The 23,258-nt window shown below is 38.7% G+C and overlaps 1 protein-coding gene across 6 annotated transcripts in view; it reads right to left on the bottom strand.

The window, feature by feature from the left end:
• SYTL2 (synaptotagmin like 2) overlaps positions 1–23,258 on the bottom strand; it is a 106,695-nt gene that overhangs the window by 15,228 nt on the left and 68,209 nt on the right. For 2 of the 6 annotated variants that reach the window (XM_003780850.2, XM_012813402.1), the window contains exons 1-5: positions 11,256–13,656; positions 8,295–8,396; positions 5,951–6,004; positions 4,706–4,753; positions 1,612–1,706 (exon numbers count right to left, since the gene is read on the bottom strand). In XM_003780850.2, the coding sequence (XP_003780898.1) occupies positions 1,612–1,706; positions 4,706–4,753; positions 5,951–6,004; positions 8,295–8,396; positions 11,256–13,656 (2,700 nt within the window). Of the gene's footprint in view, positions 1–1,611; positions 1,707–4,705; positions 4,754–5,950; positions 6,155–8,294; positions 8,397–11,255; positions 15,135–18,886; positions 19,691–21,680; positions 21,796–23,054; positions 23,137–23,258 lie in introns of those variants that run through there. The other 4 variants (XM_012813539.2, XM_012813574.2, XM_023511745.1 and 1 more) reach the window with 4 other exon arrangements.

The raw sequence follows: 23,258 nt of genomic DNA, 5'->3' as shown, positions 1-23,258 counted from the left end.
ATGTGCCAAACATTATGCTATGTGTTTTTTCTATATTATCCCACAGATTCCTTGTAACCTAATATGATAGGTTCTAGGTAACCAGACTCTGTCAGTTTCTGTTCTAGGAAAGTAAAGAATTTGTCTATGATCACAGAAAAAATTAGTATCTTTTGGGGGCAAGACACAATTGTAAGAGGGACTTTACCTAACAAATGCAATCAGTGAAACCTGGTTTCTTGTACCCTCAATGAATCCCCAACAATTAATTAAAAAAAAAAAATTAGTATCATAGCCAAGACTGGGAATGTCTGGCTCCAAAGCACAAACTTCTAAATACCTGACTGTAAGAACATGGGATCTTAATTAAATCTACTTTTCTTTTTTTCTTTTTTTTTTTTTTTTTGAGACAGAGCCTCAAGCTGTCCCCCTGGGTAGAGTGCCGTGGCATTACAGCTCACAGCAACCTCCAACTCCTGGGCTCAAGCGAGTCTCCTGCCTCCGCCTCCCAAGTAGCTGGGACCACAAGCGCCCGCCACAACGCCCGGCTATTTTTTGGTTGCAGCCGTCATTGTTGTTTTGGCGGGTCCGGGCTGGGGATTCGAACCCGCCACCTTAGGTGTACGTGGCTGGCGCCTTAGCCGGTTGAGCTAAAGGCGCCGAGCCAAATCTACTTTTCAGTAGCTGTTGCATTTTAGAAGTTACTTAACCTCTCTCAGGCTTTTTCTTCTTTTATAAAATGGAGAAATACCACATATAGTTAGTGAAAGTTGTATATCAGAATAAGTGTCTGGCACATACTAGATACTCATTACTTAGATAATGGTCATGTTCTTACTCGAGACACGAGTAGGTGTCCAACCTGTATGTGGATTATTTGAGGACTCTTTTCCTTATCTGTGGTGTCAGATAGCACAAAAAGTAGGCATGGACTTTTTCTTTTGTTCATCAGCTTTTGTTAGTGTTTATTTAATGTGTGGCCCAAGACAATGCTTATTGTTCTTCTAATGTATGGCAGAAAATAAGTTGGATGCCCCTGCCTATCATTTAGTAGTTAATAGCATGGGAGTCAAACCTGGGCTCTTGTCCTGGTTCATCCCCTTTCTAGCTGAGTAAGGTTATTTACCTTTCTTAATTTCAGTTTTCTCACCTGTGCCAATAGTGATGGTGCCTACCTCCCAGGGTTGTTGAAGGATTAAATAAGATAATATGTGTAAACTGCCTGGCACCTAGTAGATACTCAAAATTTGCTGCATGTATGTTATTATTTTAACAAATGCTTTCAAAGCTAGTCAGGCAACTTAGACTACGTTTTCAAAATCAACTGTACTCTAAACTCCAGAGGAGTAATTCGTTCATGTCAACATATTTCTACCTAGATTACTTATTTTGTACTTGCTTTGAAGCAAAAGTCCTATTCCCAAATCTATTCAATTTGACCTCACTGAGTCAAATGTCACCTGCCTTGCTTTGTTCCAGGATCAACAATACTACTCCACTGACTCAGAAGGCAAGGGTCAGTCCTGTGACCTCTTTGGTCTCTGCCACAGCGGAATATAAACACACCAACCATGGCATAGCAAATCCACCTATCCGGCTCCATTTTTCTGAAGGTACAAAAGACAAACTTGCCTCATCTTGGAGAAATGCTGGAACAGACTTGCTCATCCTTTTGAGTTTGTCAGGGTGGGAAAACTGATTATCAGGCTGTGCAGGCACTGTGGAAACTAAACAGCATTTCCATTTCAAAATTATTCTTACAATTGTCAGACAACATCAGGCACAAGTTGAAAACACTTTTCTTTCATCTATGAACAGACATATTTTTGTAAAAAGGTTAAAGGCACAGTAGTTCACATGCACAGGGTCAGGAGGTGAGCAACATGCAGTTTTTATAAATCACATAGAGAACTAGCAAGGAGCTGAACCAAATATGAAATTAAAGCGAAAATTTTAAAAACACTGGTTTTAACCGAACTGGAGCTGCACTTGAATTAAAGGATACTGCCAATGTGAATTGGTTTGACTTATTTTTTTCACATCAGAGCTTCAAACTACAAGGCAATTTATTGGTTCATCTCCCTGAGATATATTACTAACATGCTGCAGGCTGAAAACTATTTCATCTGGACAGTAAATGTTTTTGCACACAACTCAATAATAAAGGTGCCCTAGCTATTAATACTGAGTGTCTAAGAGTAGATTTGTTTGTTTAGTGACCCTGAGGATTACATTTCTGATAATCCTCACCTGATGGTTCTTCTCACAAAGAATTATGAGACAGAATTTAAAAATCATTTTTTGAAAATAGAAATTAGATACCTGCCGACTCAGAGAATTTTCAGTATACGAAAGCCAACTTAGATGGTTCAGTTAGCATCTTCTGTGATACTTAACATAATATTTAACGTAATGTTAATGTCTCTTTTATAATAAAATCTTTCTGATATAGAGGTATATGTATAGGGAAAAAAAGAAAGTATGCATGGAAGGCACAATAAGAGGATAAATTCTAATCCTAATTTGCATATCTCTAGTTAAAAACTATTTCCTTTGTCCAAGAATGAATGAGTTAATATTTTTCAAAGTAGTTAGAACAGTGCCTGGCACATAGCAAGCTCTGTAGATGTATTTTCCAATCAAATCAGTATCTGAGAGAATCTTTAATTATATCATGAACATGATATAAATATATTAAATTGCCTTTATTATTAAAAAAGGTATTAGGAAAATAAATAAAAATCCCATCATATTTCTATGTGTAACTCAAAAGACCCAAATTCAGTCCTAAACATTAGCTAATTCATCTTTTAGTTAAAAGAAATCTAATGGCAGAAACACTGAAAATTGAGGTACACACTCAAAATAGATCTTTGTTCATGTAGTCTTAGGTTCATAAAGGTAAATGCACATCAGAATACCCTTATGTTGTCTCTCTCGAAAGACAACTATTTAGCCACTTTCCATTAAACAACTCTCTGTGTGTGTGTGTATCAGAGTATATTGGGATGGTTTGCATCGACAGCAGTGTGAGATTAGGTCCCACAATATTGTCCAATAAGAATGCAAACACTTTTTAGTTATAACATTGCTCCCCATCATTTTTAAAGTTTATTGTAAGATGATGTTATGAGGGTCAAATTCAGTTATACCTTCCATTAAAATGTAGTCAATTTTAGACTTTATGGGCTGTAGTTATTTTAGTTTTGATCATTTGATTTTGTGGTATGTACATACTCTAGAGTAGTAAAACAGCACTAAGAGTCATCTTGGAAAATATCACTAAAAAGAAAGAAGTTAATTTACCCAGAGTTCATCAAATGATTCACCCATCTTTCTTGACCAATACCTAAACCAGTCATGGTCATGAACAAACATACAGATGGTCTAGGCATGTATGTCTGTGTATGTTGTTTTCACTCTTATGGCTCAATTTTGAAGAAATGCCCAAACTTAAGTATAGACCAGTTCAAAAGCAACTGGAAAAGCCTCTAACACTCCTTAGTGGCAGAAGTTTTATTTCTTCTGCAGCAGACAGCACATATTACCCAGGGCCAAAGCCTGGGCTGTCTTCTTTCCTAGGCAGTTCTTAAGAATTTGTCAAGTCATGTGCCAAAGCTCAGCACATTTGCTGAGCAAAGTTTCAGATTTCATACTGCGTATCACTGACTTCTGGCCATCAACACATTGTTTCTTTAATGAGGTGGTTCTCAACCTTCCTAATGCTGCGGCCTTTTAATATAGTTCCTAAGGGTCGCAAACCACAGATTGAGAACTGCTGATCTAATGGCTCCTTCATTTAGCTGCTCTCCTCACTGATGCCTGTTAGCACATCCAAAGACTACTGGAAAATTATTAAAAATATTGTGGGCCTGAGGGTAGGCATGTGTATTATCTTCATAGCTCTAGTGCCTAAGTTTATGAAACCAGGAAGCTAAAGCTAAGAAATCTGTCTGTCTTGTCTCTCTGTCTCTTTCTTTCTCTCCCTCACACACCCCCCTGCATGCTAGGTCCCATAAGCATGATTTAAAGCCATTATCTGGACAGTAGTCACAACTAAGTAACATAATCTTGAGAGTGGAAAAGAGTAAACAAACATCATCTTTGCTTGGCAGTGGATAGTAATTAGTTGATGGTCATTAGTTACCACAAGTGCACATTTACTTCTTATATTCAGATGTTCACTTGCTTTAGACATGAATATTTACTGTTACGAGTCCAGTGTGGAAATCTCAGAGTTTAAACTCTAGACTTAATAAAATTTGCTTTTATAGCTATGTAGAAAAACCTATACAACCATATTAGATCCTGTCAAAGAACAATTCTTTCTTAGGCTGACACAAGTTATAAATTGCTCACATTTGCAACTTTGTACAGAGGCCACAGGAGATCTAATACTGCGACATACAAGCCAAATGAAATCAGAAGGTGCCAAATGGAGTTTAAGCAAGAGAAGCAGACTGATAAAAGTACAATACTCAGCAATGACATATATATTTAAATATATAACTGTCCTACCGTGAAACCATAAATTATTCTTTCAACACAGACAAGAATGAAATGTTTCTAATAAAACCTTCATCATAATGAAATAGTTTTGCAAGCTGCAGTTTAGTACCAATAATAGAAGTTGTGTTGTTAATGGGGTTAGTTGTTTCAGCATATTTAACAAACACTACATAGAGCAGAACATTTAGTTATTTGTGAGAAAGATCCTGCTACTCACTTCCTGGTATGCATTCATTTGTATCTGCTTCCTGATCTGCTTTTTGATCTACTCAGGAGGGCAACATTGAGAATAAATACCATTTTAATAGAAGGATTAAAGAGACATGAAAGTAAAGCTCAAATGTCAAAGTTTTACAACTGAGAGAGGAGAATGTATTTGTCCGGGTTTTCAGCTTGCTTTCATCCAATCTCCAGTGTGATTCTTTATTAGCTTCTCTAAGGTCTCCTGTTCAACTAAAAATCAAGACCCAACAAAGGAGATATGTAGTATCTTTCCCTTAATTCACTAAATCACAGCATGGAAAATGGGAGGGAGCACTGGACTAGGAGTAACGAAGCTGAGATTCTATCCCCTGCCCTCCCACTAACAGACCAGCTACCGAATCTTGGAAAAGTCATCTACGTTACCTTCGCAGTTTTTATCTGCAAAATAAAGTTAAAAACACCTGCCCCATCAACTTCAATGAGGTCATTGTAAATATAAAATGAGAAAGACAAAACTATTACATAAAAGTAAAGAATGACCTTTGAGATCTCTGTTGCTGCATTTATACAGGAAAGCTCAAAGAGTACACATTTTTATGGTTGTAGAGAAGGTAAGGCAGCAAAAAAATCCAGCATACAAATATAAATTATACATTTGCATAAATTCTGAACTATGAAAACCACACTCATTGCCATTCCTCCCCCCACCAAGGCACTATTATCCTATTCATTTGATCTACTGACAAGCTTCAAAATCTTCTGGCCCCATTATATTCAGAATCAATTCACCCTCAGTCTATACTTATTTATATAAGCAGAGGCAGGATTCTCTACCCTTGTTCTGGGACCCTTTGCTCTGAACTTAAAGCTCTACCAGTTGTGCCCTGAGAGATCTAAATGTTGAGGTTTGAGAACCAAACATAGGAACCCACTCCACTCACTCATAATGAGTTCTGTAAGTCAGAATCACAAAAATCAGCTCATAGCCATAGAAATGCAATTTCCTATTTATAGAAACCCTTGCTTCCCAAGGGTCTGATGAGATCCTCTCAACAGTATCAGCAGCAAAAGCCTTAAGAACATAAACATTATTAAATGTACCAAGTCAGAATCATTTTATAACAACTTAGGCACTATTCAGCACATATAGTGGCAAATGACGTTCTTCTATTTATCCAACAGCTGCGTCCCGGAGACTGCCCAAATCACCCCAGAACTTAATACACAGACAGACATGCAGATACATAAAGATATTTACCATCTTCAGCACTATGTACTAATTCTTCTGGCAGATTATCTACTTTTGCTTGATCTGTTCAGGAGAAATTAACAAATGGTTAACATGGCTGACCCTTGGAGAGAAAAGAACAATGAGATTGTCCCTGGAAGCCCCCGGAGTTGGAAGCAATTAGTCAAGATGCAGTGAGGGGTGCAACCAAGATGTCTTCCCCCAAATACTTTCTCTTTAGATTAGCTGCTTGAGCCTGTGCCATAGCGAGAGCTCCCATTTCAGCCCCGATGCAGCTCACATCAGCACACTGCTGCACACTGACTCCCCAGGGTTAGAGGGTTAGCTCAGAGCAAGCAATTGGCCAGCAGCAGGAGAAAGCACAGGGCTGCAACAGCCTCTCTATTCTTCTGTAAAGGGTAAGATGCTAGCCATGACTAACACCTTCCCAAACCCATGGTCATTAACAAATATTTGTGTGTGTGCATCATCGTTCGTGTATGCCGCTGGGAGGCTTGCTTGGGAAGTCAACTGAAGAGATGTAACTGGGGACCAGCTGCTAAGTGGAATCTTGGCAGGCTACTGTGAGAGTGGGTATCGGTATTTGGAAGGGAGCGTGCAGGAATACCGGTCAGCTGATGGTGATTTCTTCTTTCTTTTTTTTTAACCCTACACATTCCTGAGTGCTTTAAAGCTGCTCCATGGAAATCGCTCCATGCTTCACAGGCAAGAGGTTTGCTAAATTGAACAATTGTTGCTGAGGTTCCCCTCACCCCACCCCACAGGACCCATCACCAACCTCAGGAAGAATAATTGGGGCTGTCCAACAAAGGATGGGACTCGCCTTTTCTAGAAGCATTCAGGCGGCTGCGGGGGTTGGCCACCTGTTGAGGAGGCTTTAGAGGGAATTTCTGCATTGTGAAGAGGTTGAAATGGGTGACTTTCAAAATCCCTTCCAACCCTGAGATTCCAAGGTCCTTTAGAGGGTTAAGACTGCATTCCAAATCCAGAATAGTGTCCTCAGATCCCTAGGAATCTCTGAATTTTAGAAATTGTTTGGTGAAATGGCTTTTTCTTTTTTCTTTTCCTTCCTAAACTCTGACTTCTTAATCTCAATTACAGATGCATAAAAAATATTCTAAACACAACTGTGGTCAATTATGATCAATCAGAAGAGTTTTGCAGTGGTTAACTTCCACTCAATAATTTTTCTCATGACTACCTGCAATCCCAGGGATGTATCTTAGCTTAAAAACAGTAAGAACAGGCTCGGCGCCTGGAGCACAGTGGTTACAGCAGTGGCCACATACACTGAGGCTGGTGGGTGTATGAACCCAGCCTGGGCCAGCTGGGCAATAATGACAACTGCAACAGAAAAATAGCCAGGCGTTGTGGCGGGTGCCTGTAGTCCCGGCTACTTGGGAGACTGAGGCAAGAGAATTGCTTAAGCCCAAGAGTTTGAGGTGCTGTGACACCACGGGACTCTGTCTAGGGTGACATAGTGTTCTGTCTCAAAAAAAAAAAACAAAACAAAAAGAACAAAACCCCTAGAAGTCATGATGTCCAAGTCCATTTGTCTGGCACACAGTCCCTTTACACATTATGCTTTCTGTTAGTGCTCAAGAATCCCTTCACCAATTAAAGCAGCAACCAAGGGAAATAGTGTGCTAAAGTCTTGCATGTTAGGTTGTCTTTGGGCTTATAGTTCCTGTATTCAAAAGAAATGTGTGAAAGAAAGGAAGAGATAAAAGAGAAAGGGAAGTCCTTACAGCCAGGGATGAAGTCAACTACATATGAAGTAAAATTCATCAGCACCCATTATTGTCATATGTTACATGGCCCCTTCATAATGCTCTTGACAGTCTGTTAATTTTCAGTCCTGAGTCTGCTAACTAAGTTATTTCTCTGCTCTGAGCTTCATTTTCCTCATCTGTAAAATGGGGATAACAATTCATCTCTCCCAAGATTGCCTATGCTGGTTAAATAAAATAATACATGTAAAATTCTGAGCTGCATTTTGGCAAGTAATAGTCAATAAATGTTAGATATTAATACTATGTTCACTAGTACTGCTAGTTACCACAAGCCCTTAAAACTCACTGCACTTGAGTAAACACTCAAACTGGGATTCTTCGATTCAAGGAGGAATCGGTCATGAAATTTGGTTCTAGTAACGAAATTTCATGACTGATTTTTAAAGTTTCAGCCACCTTATGTTCAGCCTCTTCAGCATACTTCAGAAAGGTTATCCTTATCTGTTAATGCCCCAGGAGGGGTATCAGAGCGCATCAGCGTGCAGTGAGGCCTCAGCGGAGCACATGGACGTTTTTAAACTTAGAGGGAACATGAACAGTGGGGCAAACTTTATTCTCACTTGATGAATCTGACGAAATGTCTTCTAGACTTTTGGAAGGCATTTTCCTAGCAGCACTCCTTTCCAAAGTTTTCAAAACAGGACTGGGCTCTTCTTCTGAACCTGTTATAAGACAAAACCGATGAACGCTGCACAATACCAAAAAAAAAAAAAAAAAGCCAAAGGCCTCTAACCAACAAATGGACATTGAAGTGGTAGGTTGAAGGTAGACGTTATGCCATAAGCTTTCCTACTTTTATTTACTCAAAGCAGCACTTACTTTCCAGAAAAAAAATAGTACTATTAATATAGCATTAAAAAATATCTGTAAGCATAAACAAAATGGAAACGAGATTACAACATTAATAAAAATATGATGTCTTAGTTATTTACACCTCTATTTTAGGCTCATGATTTGTTCTGTGCCAGACTTTGAATTTTTCCATTTAACATTCTAGCTTTTGAAGACAGCCGTGAAATGATTTTAAAAGCATTAAAAAAAAATCTTTGAAAACCATGGAAGGCAGGACTCAGATGTTTAACATGTGTGTATAATTGAGTATACAGATGGGAGGGTTCTCCAGATCAGTGGTTATAGGCTTTCCTAATTTCATAATATAGTAAAATTTCCAATGAAATCTTGGAAAAGAACATGAGCTATTCAATGTTTTATTTTAATAAGACGTTTTAAAGATGACAATTTTTATTAAACTATATGTGTGTGAGGAGTCTTACCATTTATTAGTGCCTTTCTTTTATTAAGAGGAAAGGCATTTTAGAATCAAAACAAAAAGAGCATAACCTCAGAATAAGGTTAAATACTTTACAAAAAAACCTCTAGACAGTCCTTAATTTTTCCATTTTAACAACCCCTTCATGGATAAGCCCAGGCCTGAGTGCCGACACTTACCACTTCTATGTTCCCAGTGCCTAGAACAGGGGCTGGCAATGAGCCATTCAAAAGAATTTGCTGAATCAATAAATTTAAGGACCACTTCTCTAGACAATAATTTCCTGAAATGCATACTAGTTCTGTCCAGTGTCAGTAAGCATTCCAAGCAAATCGATTCTAAGATGCATTAGATATGGGATATTCTGAGTTCAAATTTAAAAGGCTTCTTACTGCAGATCTTCTCAGAGACTTTCACATAGTCATAATGAGCATAATATCCCAGCATTCCTTAATGTATTGTACCATGAAACGTCTTTTCATTTTCTCCTAAAGGAGCAAACTGAGGCATTGGTTGGTTAAAAGATCAGCCATAAGTCAAACGTATGAAGCTGCTCCCCCAAATTATGATAATCTTTTAGTTTGTTTTCCAACTTTACCCTATCCTCACTATAGTTTGTATAAAATAAAAACTTAGGTTAAACACACCTGGATCACCGTATACCTCTTAATAGGCTTATAGTTTTAAATAGGCTCTGTTGGTGATTAATTTTTATTACAAATTTTTTTCTTTACAGAGGGTATCAAGTTAAACCTATGTGATTATTTAATATTACTTTTTAGATAGGCTTTTTGCTGTTCGATTGGTTCTGCTGGCATGCTATAAGCACAGCTGTTCATTAGGTGATAGTCTCTAGAGTAAGTGCAAATTTGCAAATGTCCTTATCCCACTGTGGCTTGGTTTGCCCCAGTAACTCAGGGGGCAGTTTAGTAAGTAAGTAACTCCAGCAAGTTTTATATGCTGACTTTATTTCATGTACGATGTCTGGTTTTAGAGAATAGTTTTGTAATTTCCAGTTTTTACCAGTAACATTTGTTAAAGAGTCTTCAAAGTGGGTAAATAGGATTACAGGTGGGTTCTTTGCTAAATATTCAAGAAGAGACCCTACTTACAACTACTTATAAAGGAACCTAAACCTTTCACATAAGCCATTCAGTAGAGCTTGTCTATTTTCTTTTTTTGGCTGGGGCTGGGTTTGAACCCACCACCTTCAGCATGTGGGGCTGGCGCCCTACTCCTTTGAGCCACAGGTGCTGCCCAAGCTTGTCTATTTTCATTAAGACTGAGGGGAGCTAGAAAATGACAAATTCTATTAAATTATAGGAAAGGTGATCAATAACCAGTTATGGGACTGTGGTTAAAATATCCCAGCCAGAAAGCATTCCCTACCATTTCATCATTCAAATTAGGTAACTTCTCATTCCTATTTTTATGGGGTTTCTGTGCTAATATGCTAAAATGTTGATTGAATAGCAAACTGAAACAAGTCCTGGCAAAAGCCAGTACCCCTAATTCTAAGATTTTCATTAGCTTAGCCAAGGCTGAAACCAAAGAAATGCAGCCGGCCAGGCAGTAGGATTCTACCAGTCCTTAGGTAGAATCATCTGAGGTCATCTGACCAAACTCATCTGGGAAGATTCCGCAGATAAGTGAAAATGAGAGGGAGACAGTGGCAACAAAAACATCAGAGCACAAGAATCTGAGAGAAGGAAATTTCCAGGCTTATACTTTGTCTCCATTATTTAGCCACAAAGTGGCTGAAAGTACAAGTCTGGAAATTTATACTAAAGTATAGTATTGTTCCTTAAATGGGAGATTTATGCCCATTTTTGTCTCTATTTTATGATCCACTTTCTTGTCACAAATCTTACTAGAGACTTCTGTGAGGACTGCCAATTAAGAAAGAAATTGTAATTATTTCCAGGAGGAAAACTGGTTTAAATGTTTTAAAAATGTTTCTAAACTCAAAAAGTTATTTGAAAAAAATATGTTTGAAACCTAAAAATCCTTACGTAGATTAATGAGAAGTCAGACTATGAAACATAGCTTTAATAGTAAAGCTGTCTCTATGTAACTCATTTCATTCAAGAATATAAATAAAATGATTCTATTAAGAAAGGTTCAGAAGAACTGAAGTGCTGAGAATTTAGCACCATTTGGTGATATTAATCCCAATTGAAATAACATCATCCTTTATATCAGCATTCCATAAAGCATACTTATCATGAGTTAAAAATTTTTAAATGCTCACTGGAGGTATTTCTACAGCTTTCCACATTAGAACCGGTGTTTCCATCTGAAAAATCAGAGTCAGAGAAGCCTTTTTCTTCCTCTTTCTCTCGTCTCTTATATGGTGAGTCTAGAATCAATTCAATTTTACTTGTTTTTGTAGGATTTTCTTTGTTTGTTGGAAGAGGAATGGTGTGCCTATTTCTGGACAAAATAATTGCTTCGGGAGCCTCTTCAAAGCCAGGTCCCGGCAAAGCCCCTGGTCTCCCTGCGGCCTCACTGTCACTGTTCCTGCCATCCATGGGTTGTATATTCTTAATTGTCTCTATTTCATGGTCCACATGAAGTTGTGGGGTTCCGGGAATCTCAACTCTGCATTCAGAACCACAAAAACCTACTGATAAATCACTCACAGCTTCATCTCCTCTCAATACTTTGTCACATTGGCTAACTTGAGATTCTAAACCATTACTTTTAACTTTCACTTCAGAGGAGGCTGAAGTGTAAAAAGGGGGCACTGGCCCCAAGAATCTGGCCTGCTCTGACTGAGAGGGCTCCTTCCCGGGAGTTTCTTCCTTTACTGACTCCTGGAACTGATGAGGAGGAACTTCAGATATTTCTTTAAGAAGTTTCTCAAAACCAATATCAAAAGCACTCTCAGTTATGGATGGAGCCTTGGCCTTTTCTATGGTTTCTTTTATTTCCTCAGGATGGGATTCAGAAGCAGCTTGCCTGGGCTCCTCTGAACGACCTATTAACTTTGATGGGCAAAGAGTCCCTGTATCACTTTGTCTTGAGAGGGGGGTGTCACTTGTTTCCTTCAGTAGTTTTTCTAAGCCAGCATTGAATTCGGGGAACTCCGATTTGGGTTGAATAACTGTTTCCCTCACAATTTCTTCCACTTCCGGAGGCAGCCCTTTGCCATGCTGCATAACAGAGAAACCAGATAAGCTAAGGGTCTGTTCTGCTGGAGACACTGGGGCAGCTGAATAGGATCCAACTTCGTGAGTTTTATCAGGAACTACATTGAAGGAACCAAAATCTGTGCCATCTGGAACTATGGTGTCCATGGCCTCCTTGGGTAGGATCACTCCCAGAGGATTTGTGGGGCTACCTGCTGCCAGTACTCCTTCGGGAAATTCTGGTTTCACTTCTCCAGGACCCCCTTCCCTCCCAGCTGGGTAACTCCACCCAGCTTCTCTGCGCAGCTTCTGTAATGCAGCCTTTATATCATTCAGTGCAGATCTGGGTGGAAGAATGACTTCCTCTATAGTCTCTGAAATTTCCCTTTGAGAAGACAGTGCCCTATCCTGGGGAACAAGACGAGCATCCCGGGACAAAAACCTATCCTGCAGAGAGTTGGCCACATCCCCCAGAGAACCCTTTCTGTAAAGATTAGCAGGCTGGTCTAATGGGTAAGAGTCTTCTGCAGCCATCTGAAGCAAGTTCTCCATGTTTAGCTGGCACTCACCACTTTCAGCTTTCTGGGGGAGAGCTGTATTTCCCAAAGTTTCACCTCCCTCTGGAAAAGGAGCTCCTGTCTCTCTCTGATAAGCTGAAGTGTTGTGACTCTGTTCTCTCTCTTTTTCGAAAAATCTCCCCTCTTCAGGCTCAGCGTCGATTCTAGTGGTAATGGGTTCTAGTTTGGTTGGTAAAGGAGAGGGTGAAGTTCCAGTCGCTTCGTTAAGACTCGCACTCAGAGTGCTCCGTTTGACCTTCGGCTGACCTACTGTCTTGTCTGCATCCTCACTAGTGATCTTCTTGGGTCCTCTGGCTTCTTCCCCAGTATCAGCAAAATCTGTCTTGAGCGGCCATGTCTCATTTTCAGAAACACCTGGGTTGAGAACTGGTTCTCCATGAACGTTTTCAACAGAAGGTTGAATTGGTGGCGATAAAGCTTCTGAAAGAAGTTTCTGTAAGCTGTCATTCAAAGTGTCTTTGTAACTTTTAGAGAAAACGCTTGTTTTTACTATGGATTCTTGAATCTCTGGGTCTGAGTAAAACTTGTCTTCCTTGAACACTGGAGTAAAGACCCATTCCGTATTCTTTTCCACATTTTCCTTTGATGATTCATTTCCTGGCAACTGATGAGTGGACTTTCTGGGTGGTCTCAATGAAAATGTGGTTTCATCTGGTAGCACCTGAAGCACGCACTTTGAATTTGATTTCTCCATTTCCTCTCTTGCGGTAACTTTTTTTTGGCTTGAGTATTGAAATTCGTGAGTATTTTTCCCTGATAATTTACTATCACTGAATTCTTTGTGTTTCTGGCTGTTAAAAGGCACAGAATGTTTTTGGCCTGGTGTGGTAGTTTTCTTCTCACCATTATTCTTACTGTTTGGATTAGCTTCTAAGTCCCAAAACCTTCTCAGATTCTCAAACTGAGAGTGATTATAGACCTGTTCTGCACTGGATCCATCCATTCTTTCTTTTAGGGACATAACTTTAAAGTTGGCATTTGATTCACCAACAAAAGGTTTGTCTTTCTCAAAAGGAGTGGGCATTTTATTCCCAACATTTGAAGAATGTTGCAAGGCTGGTAAAATAATGTCTCTTCTAGAATGCAAACTGTCTACCACTGGTGGTCTTTTTACAGGCTCATTTGTCTTAATCTGAAACAGAGACACTTTGCCTGATTGGTCAGCTGAAGAATGGTTTTGGGGTGGATCTGGTATTTGGGGCCTGGTCTCTTTAGGTTTATTTGAGGAGTAAAAACTGGAGAGTAGGAGTGCTTGATCATCCTCATCTAGGACCACTCGTTTGGCAGTGACACGATTACATTCATTCTGGCCGGTAGATAAACTGTCTATGGACATATTCTGTGACTTCACAGGCTGACATGCTTTAGCAGAGGGTTGTTCCCGGCCACCTGAAGAGATGAGTTCTTTGTGAGTTAACTTAGCAGCTTTCTCTCCTTCCCAAAAGGATATTCTGTCACTCACTCTTTTATATTTCTCCCTTTGCACTTGGTTTTTGGGAACCTCATCAGCTTCTTGCACTTGGACCTCAGGCTTCTTCCAAGGAGATCCACTGCTGGCAACCCCACGTGCTGAGTCGATGTTCTCTGGCTCTAAGGAAGCTTTCAGGATGTGAGTATTTCCTCCTTTGCTCTTTCTATCTCCTTCCAAACTTGGTTCTTGGAAAACTGTTAAAGAATCAAAATTCACTTCTGAGTCTCCTCTATTTTTTTCATAAACATGAAGCTTGGGTTCTTCAACAAAGCTGCCAATATTCCTGGTATTGCATGGAGCCTGGTCTTCTGTGTCAGATCTCTTGGGAACATTGAAGGAATAGTTATTGGCCGGAGGAGATACCCCATTTCCTATGCTTTTGGTATCTTGGCTATAGTCCTTATTTTTATTCTTTTGACTTGAGACACCATGGCTTTCAAATGTTTGCAGTCTACCCAGGCCTTCCTTTGAGGTGTGTTGTGGGGACAGATTCATAGATTTGGACTGGATAGTCACATTGTTTTCTTGACCATTTCCAGAAACCAGCATGTCGCCTTCTATTTGGAATGCTGAGTCAGACCTCACTGGCTTCAGTTCAACCTTGGCGGATGATAGGGCATTTGAGCCATTTTCCTTTAGATTGTCATCATTGGTCACCAAGGCAATAGCAACCTGCGATTTGGAGCCTGTTTTTTCTTCAGGCTCTATTCCATGGGGATGTTGAAGGGATGCCTTATTGTTATGTGAACAAGAACTTCGGTTAAACCAGTCTAGGACTTTAGATATGGAATCATCAGTTGTCTTCCTTATCTCAGTGGCATATGGATCAGAGCGTGAGAATGTCTTAGCTTTTAGAGCCGGAAGAGGAGAAGGCTTACCTTGCTGATGATCTCTAGAACTGCAACCTAGCACCTGAGATGGTTCAGGCTTAAGGTAATGAGTCTGTTCACCTGCAATATAGAAATACTTTCCTAAATATGAAAAAGGCATGCTTAAAAAACTATTTTTATCCAATCATTCATACCATCTTTTTAAAAAGGCACTTTTCTATGTGCACATGTCTATGAGCACAACAACTGCCAGTTGTTTATACCAGCATTTTTCAGGGTTATAGTCTCTTAATTAGGGTGTCCTACCAAAGGGGCCCTGTGCCAGTAATGGAAGGCAAATATAGTATGGGACGTAGACCTAACTGGGAAATTTCCTTGAAATCCCTGGTTTATTTTAGAAATTCATGTTAATTTTGCATTCTGCTCCATGTTACGTTTTAAATGTTAATTTTCTCCTACTCTCAGATCTTAGCATAAAACTGGCACTCCAGGAAAGTACACGAGCTGACTTTATGACTTCACCTATCCCCGGCATACTATCATAAACCCTAGATTGGACTTATTCCCACATTTGAGAACAGAGACTTAAGCGATTTCAGGAGTTAGAAAAACAGCTTTTAAGTAAGCATAAAAAAGGAGTTCCTTCCACAACATTTAAATGGGACAAGGAAAGTATTTGCATTCCTAGGTCTTATTACTGAAACAGTAAACCAGAATCTCTGAAGATGGGGCCTAGGAATCTTCACTAACGGTTACCCTAGTGATCATTTTGCACACTGAAGTTTAACACCATGATCACAACAGACCCTTCCATTATGCCTCATTTCCTTTCTATCATTTGTTAAGTTAGAAATTAGTTCTTTAAGCTAGATAAACTAAAATGAGGATTGAGGGAGAATGTGATCTCCACTGGTTCTCTGATTTGTACTTACCAATGGCTTGGAAGGTAGGAAGGATATTTAAATTTTTTCTAAGCTATCAAGAAAGCAAAGAGTCTTTTCTGAGCCTTAATCACAGTGCACATAGTTCATCTGGATCAGAGAACTCAGGCATTTCCTTATGACTCATTAGGCATTTAGTTAAGACCCTTTAGTTAAGGCTCAGATATTTCAGTCTTTCTACTCTTCCTAAAATGCTATGTATATACAGGGATGGTTTTAAAAATTGTCTGAGCTCAATGTTTAGGAAGTTAGCCACATTTCAAATGTGGGACTAGAGGACATACCAATTAATAAATCTCTAATTTTAATCACCAACTATGGCTAAAAGTGAAAATAACAATGATTTTATACAATAAGTGGCACATAGTGGACATTGGTTTCCTTTCTTAAGTACATTCTGTACTGTTAAATATATGTCAATAAGTGTGAAGTTCCTCTGAGAGAGCTTTATGAATTTTGTCTTAGTCTGTTTACAGACTATTGAATGATTTCAAAAATGTTTGTGATATACTGTTAGTGAAAAAAGAAGTCTAAGCAATATAAACATAATTTATAAATTATATTCATGCCAAAAATTATTGGAACTCTAAATGTTAGCTAATGCTGGGTGATGACATCATAAATGCAATTTTAAAAAATTCTGTGTGCGTTTTTTCTTAAATGTTTTACAGTCAAAGTTTCTAGTTTAAAAATAAGAGCAGTTATTCAAAAAGTTCAGTGCCAGGTAATGGTTTGTTTCCTTTGAGGAATTTTTTTTCCAGTGTAACAATGAGATATTGACTGTCCTGAGTCAAACCCTTATGATTCACATACTTCATCAGTTTTGGGTTTTTCTTAATTCCTGGATTTCTTTTTATGTTCCACTATTACTTTTATATATTTTTGTAATAAGCAAAGAGAAAAAAAGCAGGGCATTAACAAGTAAAAAATGTTTTGTTTATAAGCACTCTGTGAGACCAGAAGGGCTGCCAGTCAATCAACATGGGTCTAGCTAATGTTTTCCTCCCAAATTTAATGGTCAGTTGGGATTTAAAAATCAGAAAGCACAAGGTAAATACAAAATTATAAAGACAGTCTGTGAAAAAGCAAATACAGTTTCAAAAACAGGAAAGGCTTACCAATTTTTCTATAAGTTACAATAAAGAGAGAATTGTAAAGGAATTTTGTGACTTTCGAATAAACATCTAGGTAAACATCATGCCATTATTTGTTAACATTTGGTCAACCATTAATAATTCCTTTAATGTGAATACCTTTCTTTCTTTCTTTTTGAGACAGACTCTTACTTTGTTGCCCTTGGTAGAATGCCATGGAGTCACAGCAACCTCAAACTCTTGGGCTCAAGCAGTCCTCTTGCCTCAGCCTTCGAAGTAGTTGGGACTACAAGCACCTGCTACAACACCCAGTTATTTTTAGAGATGGGATCTGTTGCTCAGGCTTATTTCAAACTCATGAGCTCAGGAGATTCACCTGCCTTGGCCTCCCTGAGTGCTAGGATTACAGGTGTGAGCCACTGAGCCTAGCTCACTACTTTTATTTCTTTAGGAAACATCTGCTAATTTTTACTTATGTATTTATTTTTTTGAGACAGAGTCTCAGTTTGTTGCCCTTGGTAGAGTGCCAGCCATGATATCACAGCTCACAGCAACCTCAAACTCTTGGCAATCCTCTTGCGTTGGCCTACCTGCCACAATGCCGGGCTAGTTTTAGAGTTGGGGTCTGGCTGTAGCTCAGGCTGGTCTTGAACTCCTAAGCTCAGGCAATCCACCTGCCTCAGCCTCCCAGAGTGCTAAAATTATAGCCATGAACCACCATGCCCTAACCTTTTAAGAAAACATAGGCTCATTTTTCATTTAAAAAAAAGTCATCAAATTGAAATGATTTTAAATGTCTTTTTTAAAAAAAATGGATTGAGGGCAGCGCCTGTGGCTCAAAGGGGTAGAGCGCCGGCCCCATATGCCAGAGGTGGTGGGTTCAAACCCAGCCCCAGCCAAAAACTGCAAAAAAAAAAAAAAAGGATTGACCTGAAAATGGATGACACTGTAGGGCTGAGCAAAAGTGACTCAGAGGTAGACTAATACTGACTAATAAGGGAGAAAGAGAGCAGTTGAGTTAGAAGCTTGATTGTTGCTATTGTAAATTGTCCTGACTATAAAGAAATTATCACAAGGTTGGAGGCAGATTTATTGAAGATGAGAGAAAGTATACAGCATAATTTTTCCCACTGTTTGTTTTTTAAAATCTAAAATTATGATTATGAGGCATTATAATTACTTTGCATTCATATAGGTATCAGAAAGTGGTTTAGGGCATTCCCTGCAAGTCAAGATAAGGCTAGCAGGAAAAGCAGTAGTTCATTGCCTCTCAGTTCACACCACTGAAAGGAAAAAGGTCCTTTGGAGCTTTAAAAGTCTAAGAACAAATGGCTGGAAGCCCTGGGCAGGCCAAAGCCTGAGGCTTTTTCCTTGTAAGTACTCAAAGTCTAGTTTTCATCCTGTTGGCAAAGAAAATGAAGGTTCTTTTGAGATAACGAGAGAGACCAAAGTTTGGTAAAATGGTAATTATAATTTGCATTAGATGAGTAGTAATTTACTTTGTACAAAGGTTATTAAGCATTTCTTCTTCATTTCTTTCTTACCCTCTCTATCTATACCTTGATTTAACTAAAAAATTGCCATTGGTTTAAATAATTGACATGGTCTTTTGGGGGGTAAAGCATAAGAAACAGTGCTGTCCTGTTTCTTTTCCTTATTGATGACTGGGGAAAACCTCTAAACCTATTAAGAAGTTTAAGAATTCTCCAAGGGCATCTGCCTGAATTCTATCTGGAATGCCTAAAAGGCAAAATTGGGCTTCTACAGGAATGGATGGTCTAGTCATTCCAAGAACACTCGGTCAGTTTTTATAAACTGGTAGTGACAACTATCTTACCAGCAGGGCTTTTGGGCAATTCTGATTCAAGCCTTGTTAATGCTGATGAGTCTTCTTTGTGTTTGCTGTTGGTGAGTGAATTCTCAATGGACTGTGGTCTTGCAGTTACACATTCTGAATGAGAATGAAGTCCATTAACTGGAAAAGAACCTGAAGTCATTGGCTGATGTGTTTCACTTTTTGATATATTTGGATTTGAGGCTGACTGATGATAAGGCAAAGGCTTTGTGTACTGGGATGGCTTAGGATCATTCTGAAACTCATCCATGCCACCTACATGTTCTGTTTCATTCTTCAATCTGTCAGATTCTAAAACACTAAATTCTCCCACTTCCCGGCCACAGACTAGCCCAGGACTCTGTGGAAGTTCATCCCTGACTGCAGAGAACCTCACATGCTTTAATGGCTCCTGCGAGTTTGGGGTAGAGTCATCTTCCAAAGAATGCTCCTTCTCAGAAATTCTCTCATGGATGGTTAGGGCAGGCAACACAATTTTGCTTTTGGGTTCCAAGTTGTGATTAAAACGAAGAGTTTCTGAGTCTGTGCTACTGGAACTGGAGTTGCGCTTGAGGATCCCTCTTGGAGTCCCCCTAGTGCTCAGGGAGTCTGTCCTTTGTCTAGGGAAAGACTGGCTATCCTCTTGGTTTAAACCATTTGATTTGTAGATCATTTTCCTGGCTTTGGGGATTGGAGCTTTAACTGGGGATCCGTTTGAAGGGTCTGGTAAAGTCTGCTTGGACTTCTCCAACATTTGGCTTGAAGTATCTAGGAGAGGTGACTTTCCTTCTGACTCTGAAAATTCACCTGAAAATGAAAACACATTAGGTAAGATATATCTATATCTATATCTATAATATGGAGAGTAATGATGCAATTTAAAATGCTATCATAAACTCAACCTATATTTAGTAAAGGTATTAATGTATTAAGGACAGTAAAGTAGGTAGTATAAGTATAGTCCTTATATGAAAAGTCTTTAAAAATCATGCACTGTGTTTTTACCCATATATAAGGACTAAATGTTAAAACCATTGATCTCATGGAGAAAGAGAGTAGAATAAAGGTTACCAAGGCCGCAGCAGGGGCAGGGGATAAAGTAGGGATGGTTAGTGGGTACAAAAAATATAGTTAGAATAATATTTCATAGTACAACAAAATGACTATAATCAACACTAAGTTACAGTATACTTTAAAATAACTAAATGGATGGAATTGGAATGTTCTCAACACAAAGAAATGATAAAAGCCTGAGGTGACAGATACCTCAGTTACCCTGGTTTGATTAGTATACATTGTATGCTTATATGAAAACATATGTGCCCTATAAATATATTCAACTACTATGTTAAAAAAAATTATTAAAAATGAATCAAGGGCAGGAAAAAGAAAAGTAAAAAAAATTACATAGAGGAACACAGATTTTTAAGGTCGTGAAATGATTCTGTGTAATACAACAACAGTGGATACATTGGATATATGCCATTATACATTTGAGTAAAATGTATAGTGGGACCCATACCAAGAGTGAACCCTGATGTAAACTGTGGGGTTTGGGTGCTAATGCTTCTCAACATAGTCCATCAATTGTAAAAACACATGCCACTCCGGTGCACAGTTGCTGGTAATGGGGAGGTTGTGACAAACAACCATGACAATGTGGGGATAGGGCATATGTGGGGAATGACTGTGTCTTTTGCTCAGTATTTCTGTGAGCCCCAACTGCTCAAAAATAAAGCCTATTTTAAAAATGCTTTCATGAACTTCACTGCTCAGTATATTTTAAGATTACTGTGCTTTACATGCTTTGTGATCTATTACACTCAAACAGACAGAAAGTTTTTTTTGTTTTTTTTTGCAGTTTTTGGCTGGGGCCGGGGTTTGAACCCACCACCTCCAGTATATGGGGCCGGCACCCTACTCCTTTAAGCCACAGGTACAACCCCAAACAGAAAGTTTTTTAAAAAAGAATAAAATGGATATTTCTCAAAGTTGTCTTTACTAAAAACATAGAAGTCATTTAAAAACTTCAGGTATTGAAATCAGAAAAGGGAAGTCAATTTTTAAAATGAAAATTCCAATACATAAAACAAAAAAAATTGTTTTTTCAAAAAGTTAAACACAAATAGCATGTTCCAGTGATTTTTTTCTTTAAAATATTTTATGCAATATAAAATGTGCACAACGGAAAATATACTATTAAAACAGGCCAACTGAGAGTCCCAGCTCCACTGTTCAACTGTTAATTTTCTAGCCCTTGACCAATCTTTTAGTGTTTATGGGTTCTTCTCAGAGTTGCTTTTAATGAGATTGAATTGTCCAGTATTTCGTCTTAACAGTGTGTAAGAATGGTAAAACCCTATACAGGCAGACTTACATCAGTTAAGCCATGAACTGGATCAAATGCTTCTGGGCAACTGAACTGATAATTTCAGATTAGAGGATTTTAACATTGTCAAGAGGCCTTTTCTTCTTGAGGCAACCTCTTTTAAACAGAATTGTGCCGGCACGTGGTAGGCATCCAATTAATATTGATAAGTGAAAGACTGACCTTGGTAAGAAAATTTCCTCATTCACTGATGAGGGAATCCAAGGACTGGAAGTCACATAACAAGCTCCAATATTAGAATGCATGAACTTCCAGTTTCAAGAAGAAACCAATGAGCATAGTAGAACAAAAAAGTCTTCAGGATTTCTCTCTTTCTCTTGGAAGTTATTTTAGTGAAAGGAACTCTGAGAATTTCCCGTAGTCCACAGATAACAAAGATAAAACTATCTCCATAAAAATAATATTTACCCTCTTTTGAAGTCTGAAATAAGCCAGCTCTTCCATTTTTTGACTGTTCATTTATCGTTTGTTGCGATGAGTGATCTTCTGGCAACTTGGAACTATTAAACGGATTATTCCTTTGCTGGGAAAAAATATTGTTTATAAAACTTATTTTAAATGTCACATGGCAACTTGGTGTTAGCAAATGCTTATAATCTCCAATTTTGATAGTTTTATCCAGTAAACTCTGGCCTGTTTGAAAAACAGTCATCCTGATTAATCTGGTTAGCACAGAATTACCACATATGCTAAATAAAACTGTAAAAATATACTTGAAGCCTGAGTACAACAAAGTTAGATCACAAACAAGCATTTAAAGCAAAATCCTGGGCTCAGCTCCCGTAGCTCTGTGGTTAGGGTGCCAGCCACATACACCAGGGCTGGCAGGTTCGAACCTGGCCTGGGCCTGCTGAACAACAAGGACAATTACAAAAAAAAAAATAGTGCCAGGGGTTGTGGCGGGTGCCTGTAGTCCCAGCTACTTGGGAGGCTGAGGCAAAAGAATCACTGGAGCCCAAGAGTTTAAGGTTGCTGTGAGCTGTGACGCCATAGTACTCTACTGAGGGTGACATAGTGAGACTGTCTCAAAAAATAAAAATAAAAATAAATAAGTAAATAAAAATCCTGGGTAAGAAAATGTGGCTCTAGGTAGACCAAAGACCTGGTCAAGGTCAAAGGAAACTTGGGTCTCTTATCAGGTCTCTTGGGATTTTTCTCCTACACCAGACTCTCATTGTGCTAGATTACACCTGTATGGAATATAATTGTAATTGATTGACACTTGAGGCATCTTAAGATTCTTCATTGTCATTATTATGCTTATCAAGTCTGATGACAAAAAGAATATCAATTAATAGGGATTTTTATTAAGACTTAATATCAATGTTTACTGTTTATAGTTTCATAAATTGGTAACTCCCTCCCAGAAGCACACCTCTTACCAAGATTTAGGAAGCTGTACATATGAATAAGGACAGACATGAGACTAACCAGCCATATTCCATAGGCTTAAAAGAAGCAGTACCCAATAGTTTCAGATTTCTTACTCTCTAGGACAGTGGTTCTCAACCTGTGGGTCGTGACCCCTTTGTAACCATGAAAATACATCAGGCACTAGGAAGGTTGAAAACCACTGCTCTAGGGCAAAAAGTCTAGGTGGCATGGTATCCACCAACTTTTTCTACCATGAGTGACTTACTACAGTAAATGGTAAAAATTATCTACGTTTTGTACCAAAAAGAGTACTAAAAAATTCTCTTTATTTTGTGATGCTTTTGATAAAATGAGAAGATAGCATTCTTGCCAAAAATGAGATTTTTTAAAAGTCTGGGCTCAATCTACCTTAGCTGGAGACACAGCTGGTTTCCTTGTGTTTTCCTGGGACATGCCAATCACAGTGGACGCTGGATTTACCACAGTGGAACTGCAAAAGAGACAATTTAGAAACTAAAACAACACCCTTCGAGGAAGCATATATCATGCCTCCCAAGCTGAAAGCTGTTAAGGCAGGCTAGAAGAGGAACATGGCTTAAAAGAAGGAGGGTT

This window comes from Otolemur garnettii, unplaced genomic scaffold (assembly GCF_000181295.1).
Source record: "Otolemur garnettii isolate 467f Iridium unplaced genomic scaffold, OtoGar3 scaffold00001, whole genome shotgun sequence".
Taxonomy (NCBI): domain Eukaryota; kingdom Metazoa; phylum Chordata; class Mammalia; order Primates; family Galagidae; genus Otolemur; species Otolemur garnettii.
The sequence above is the reverse complement of the archived record's forward strand: the minus strand, read 5'-3'. Positions and strand labels throughout refer to the sequence as shown.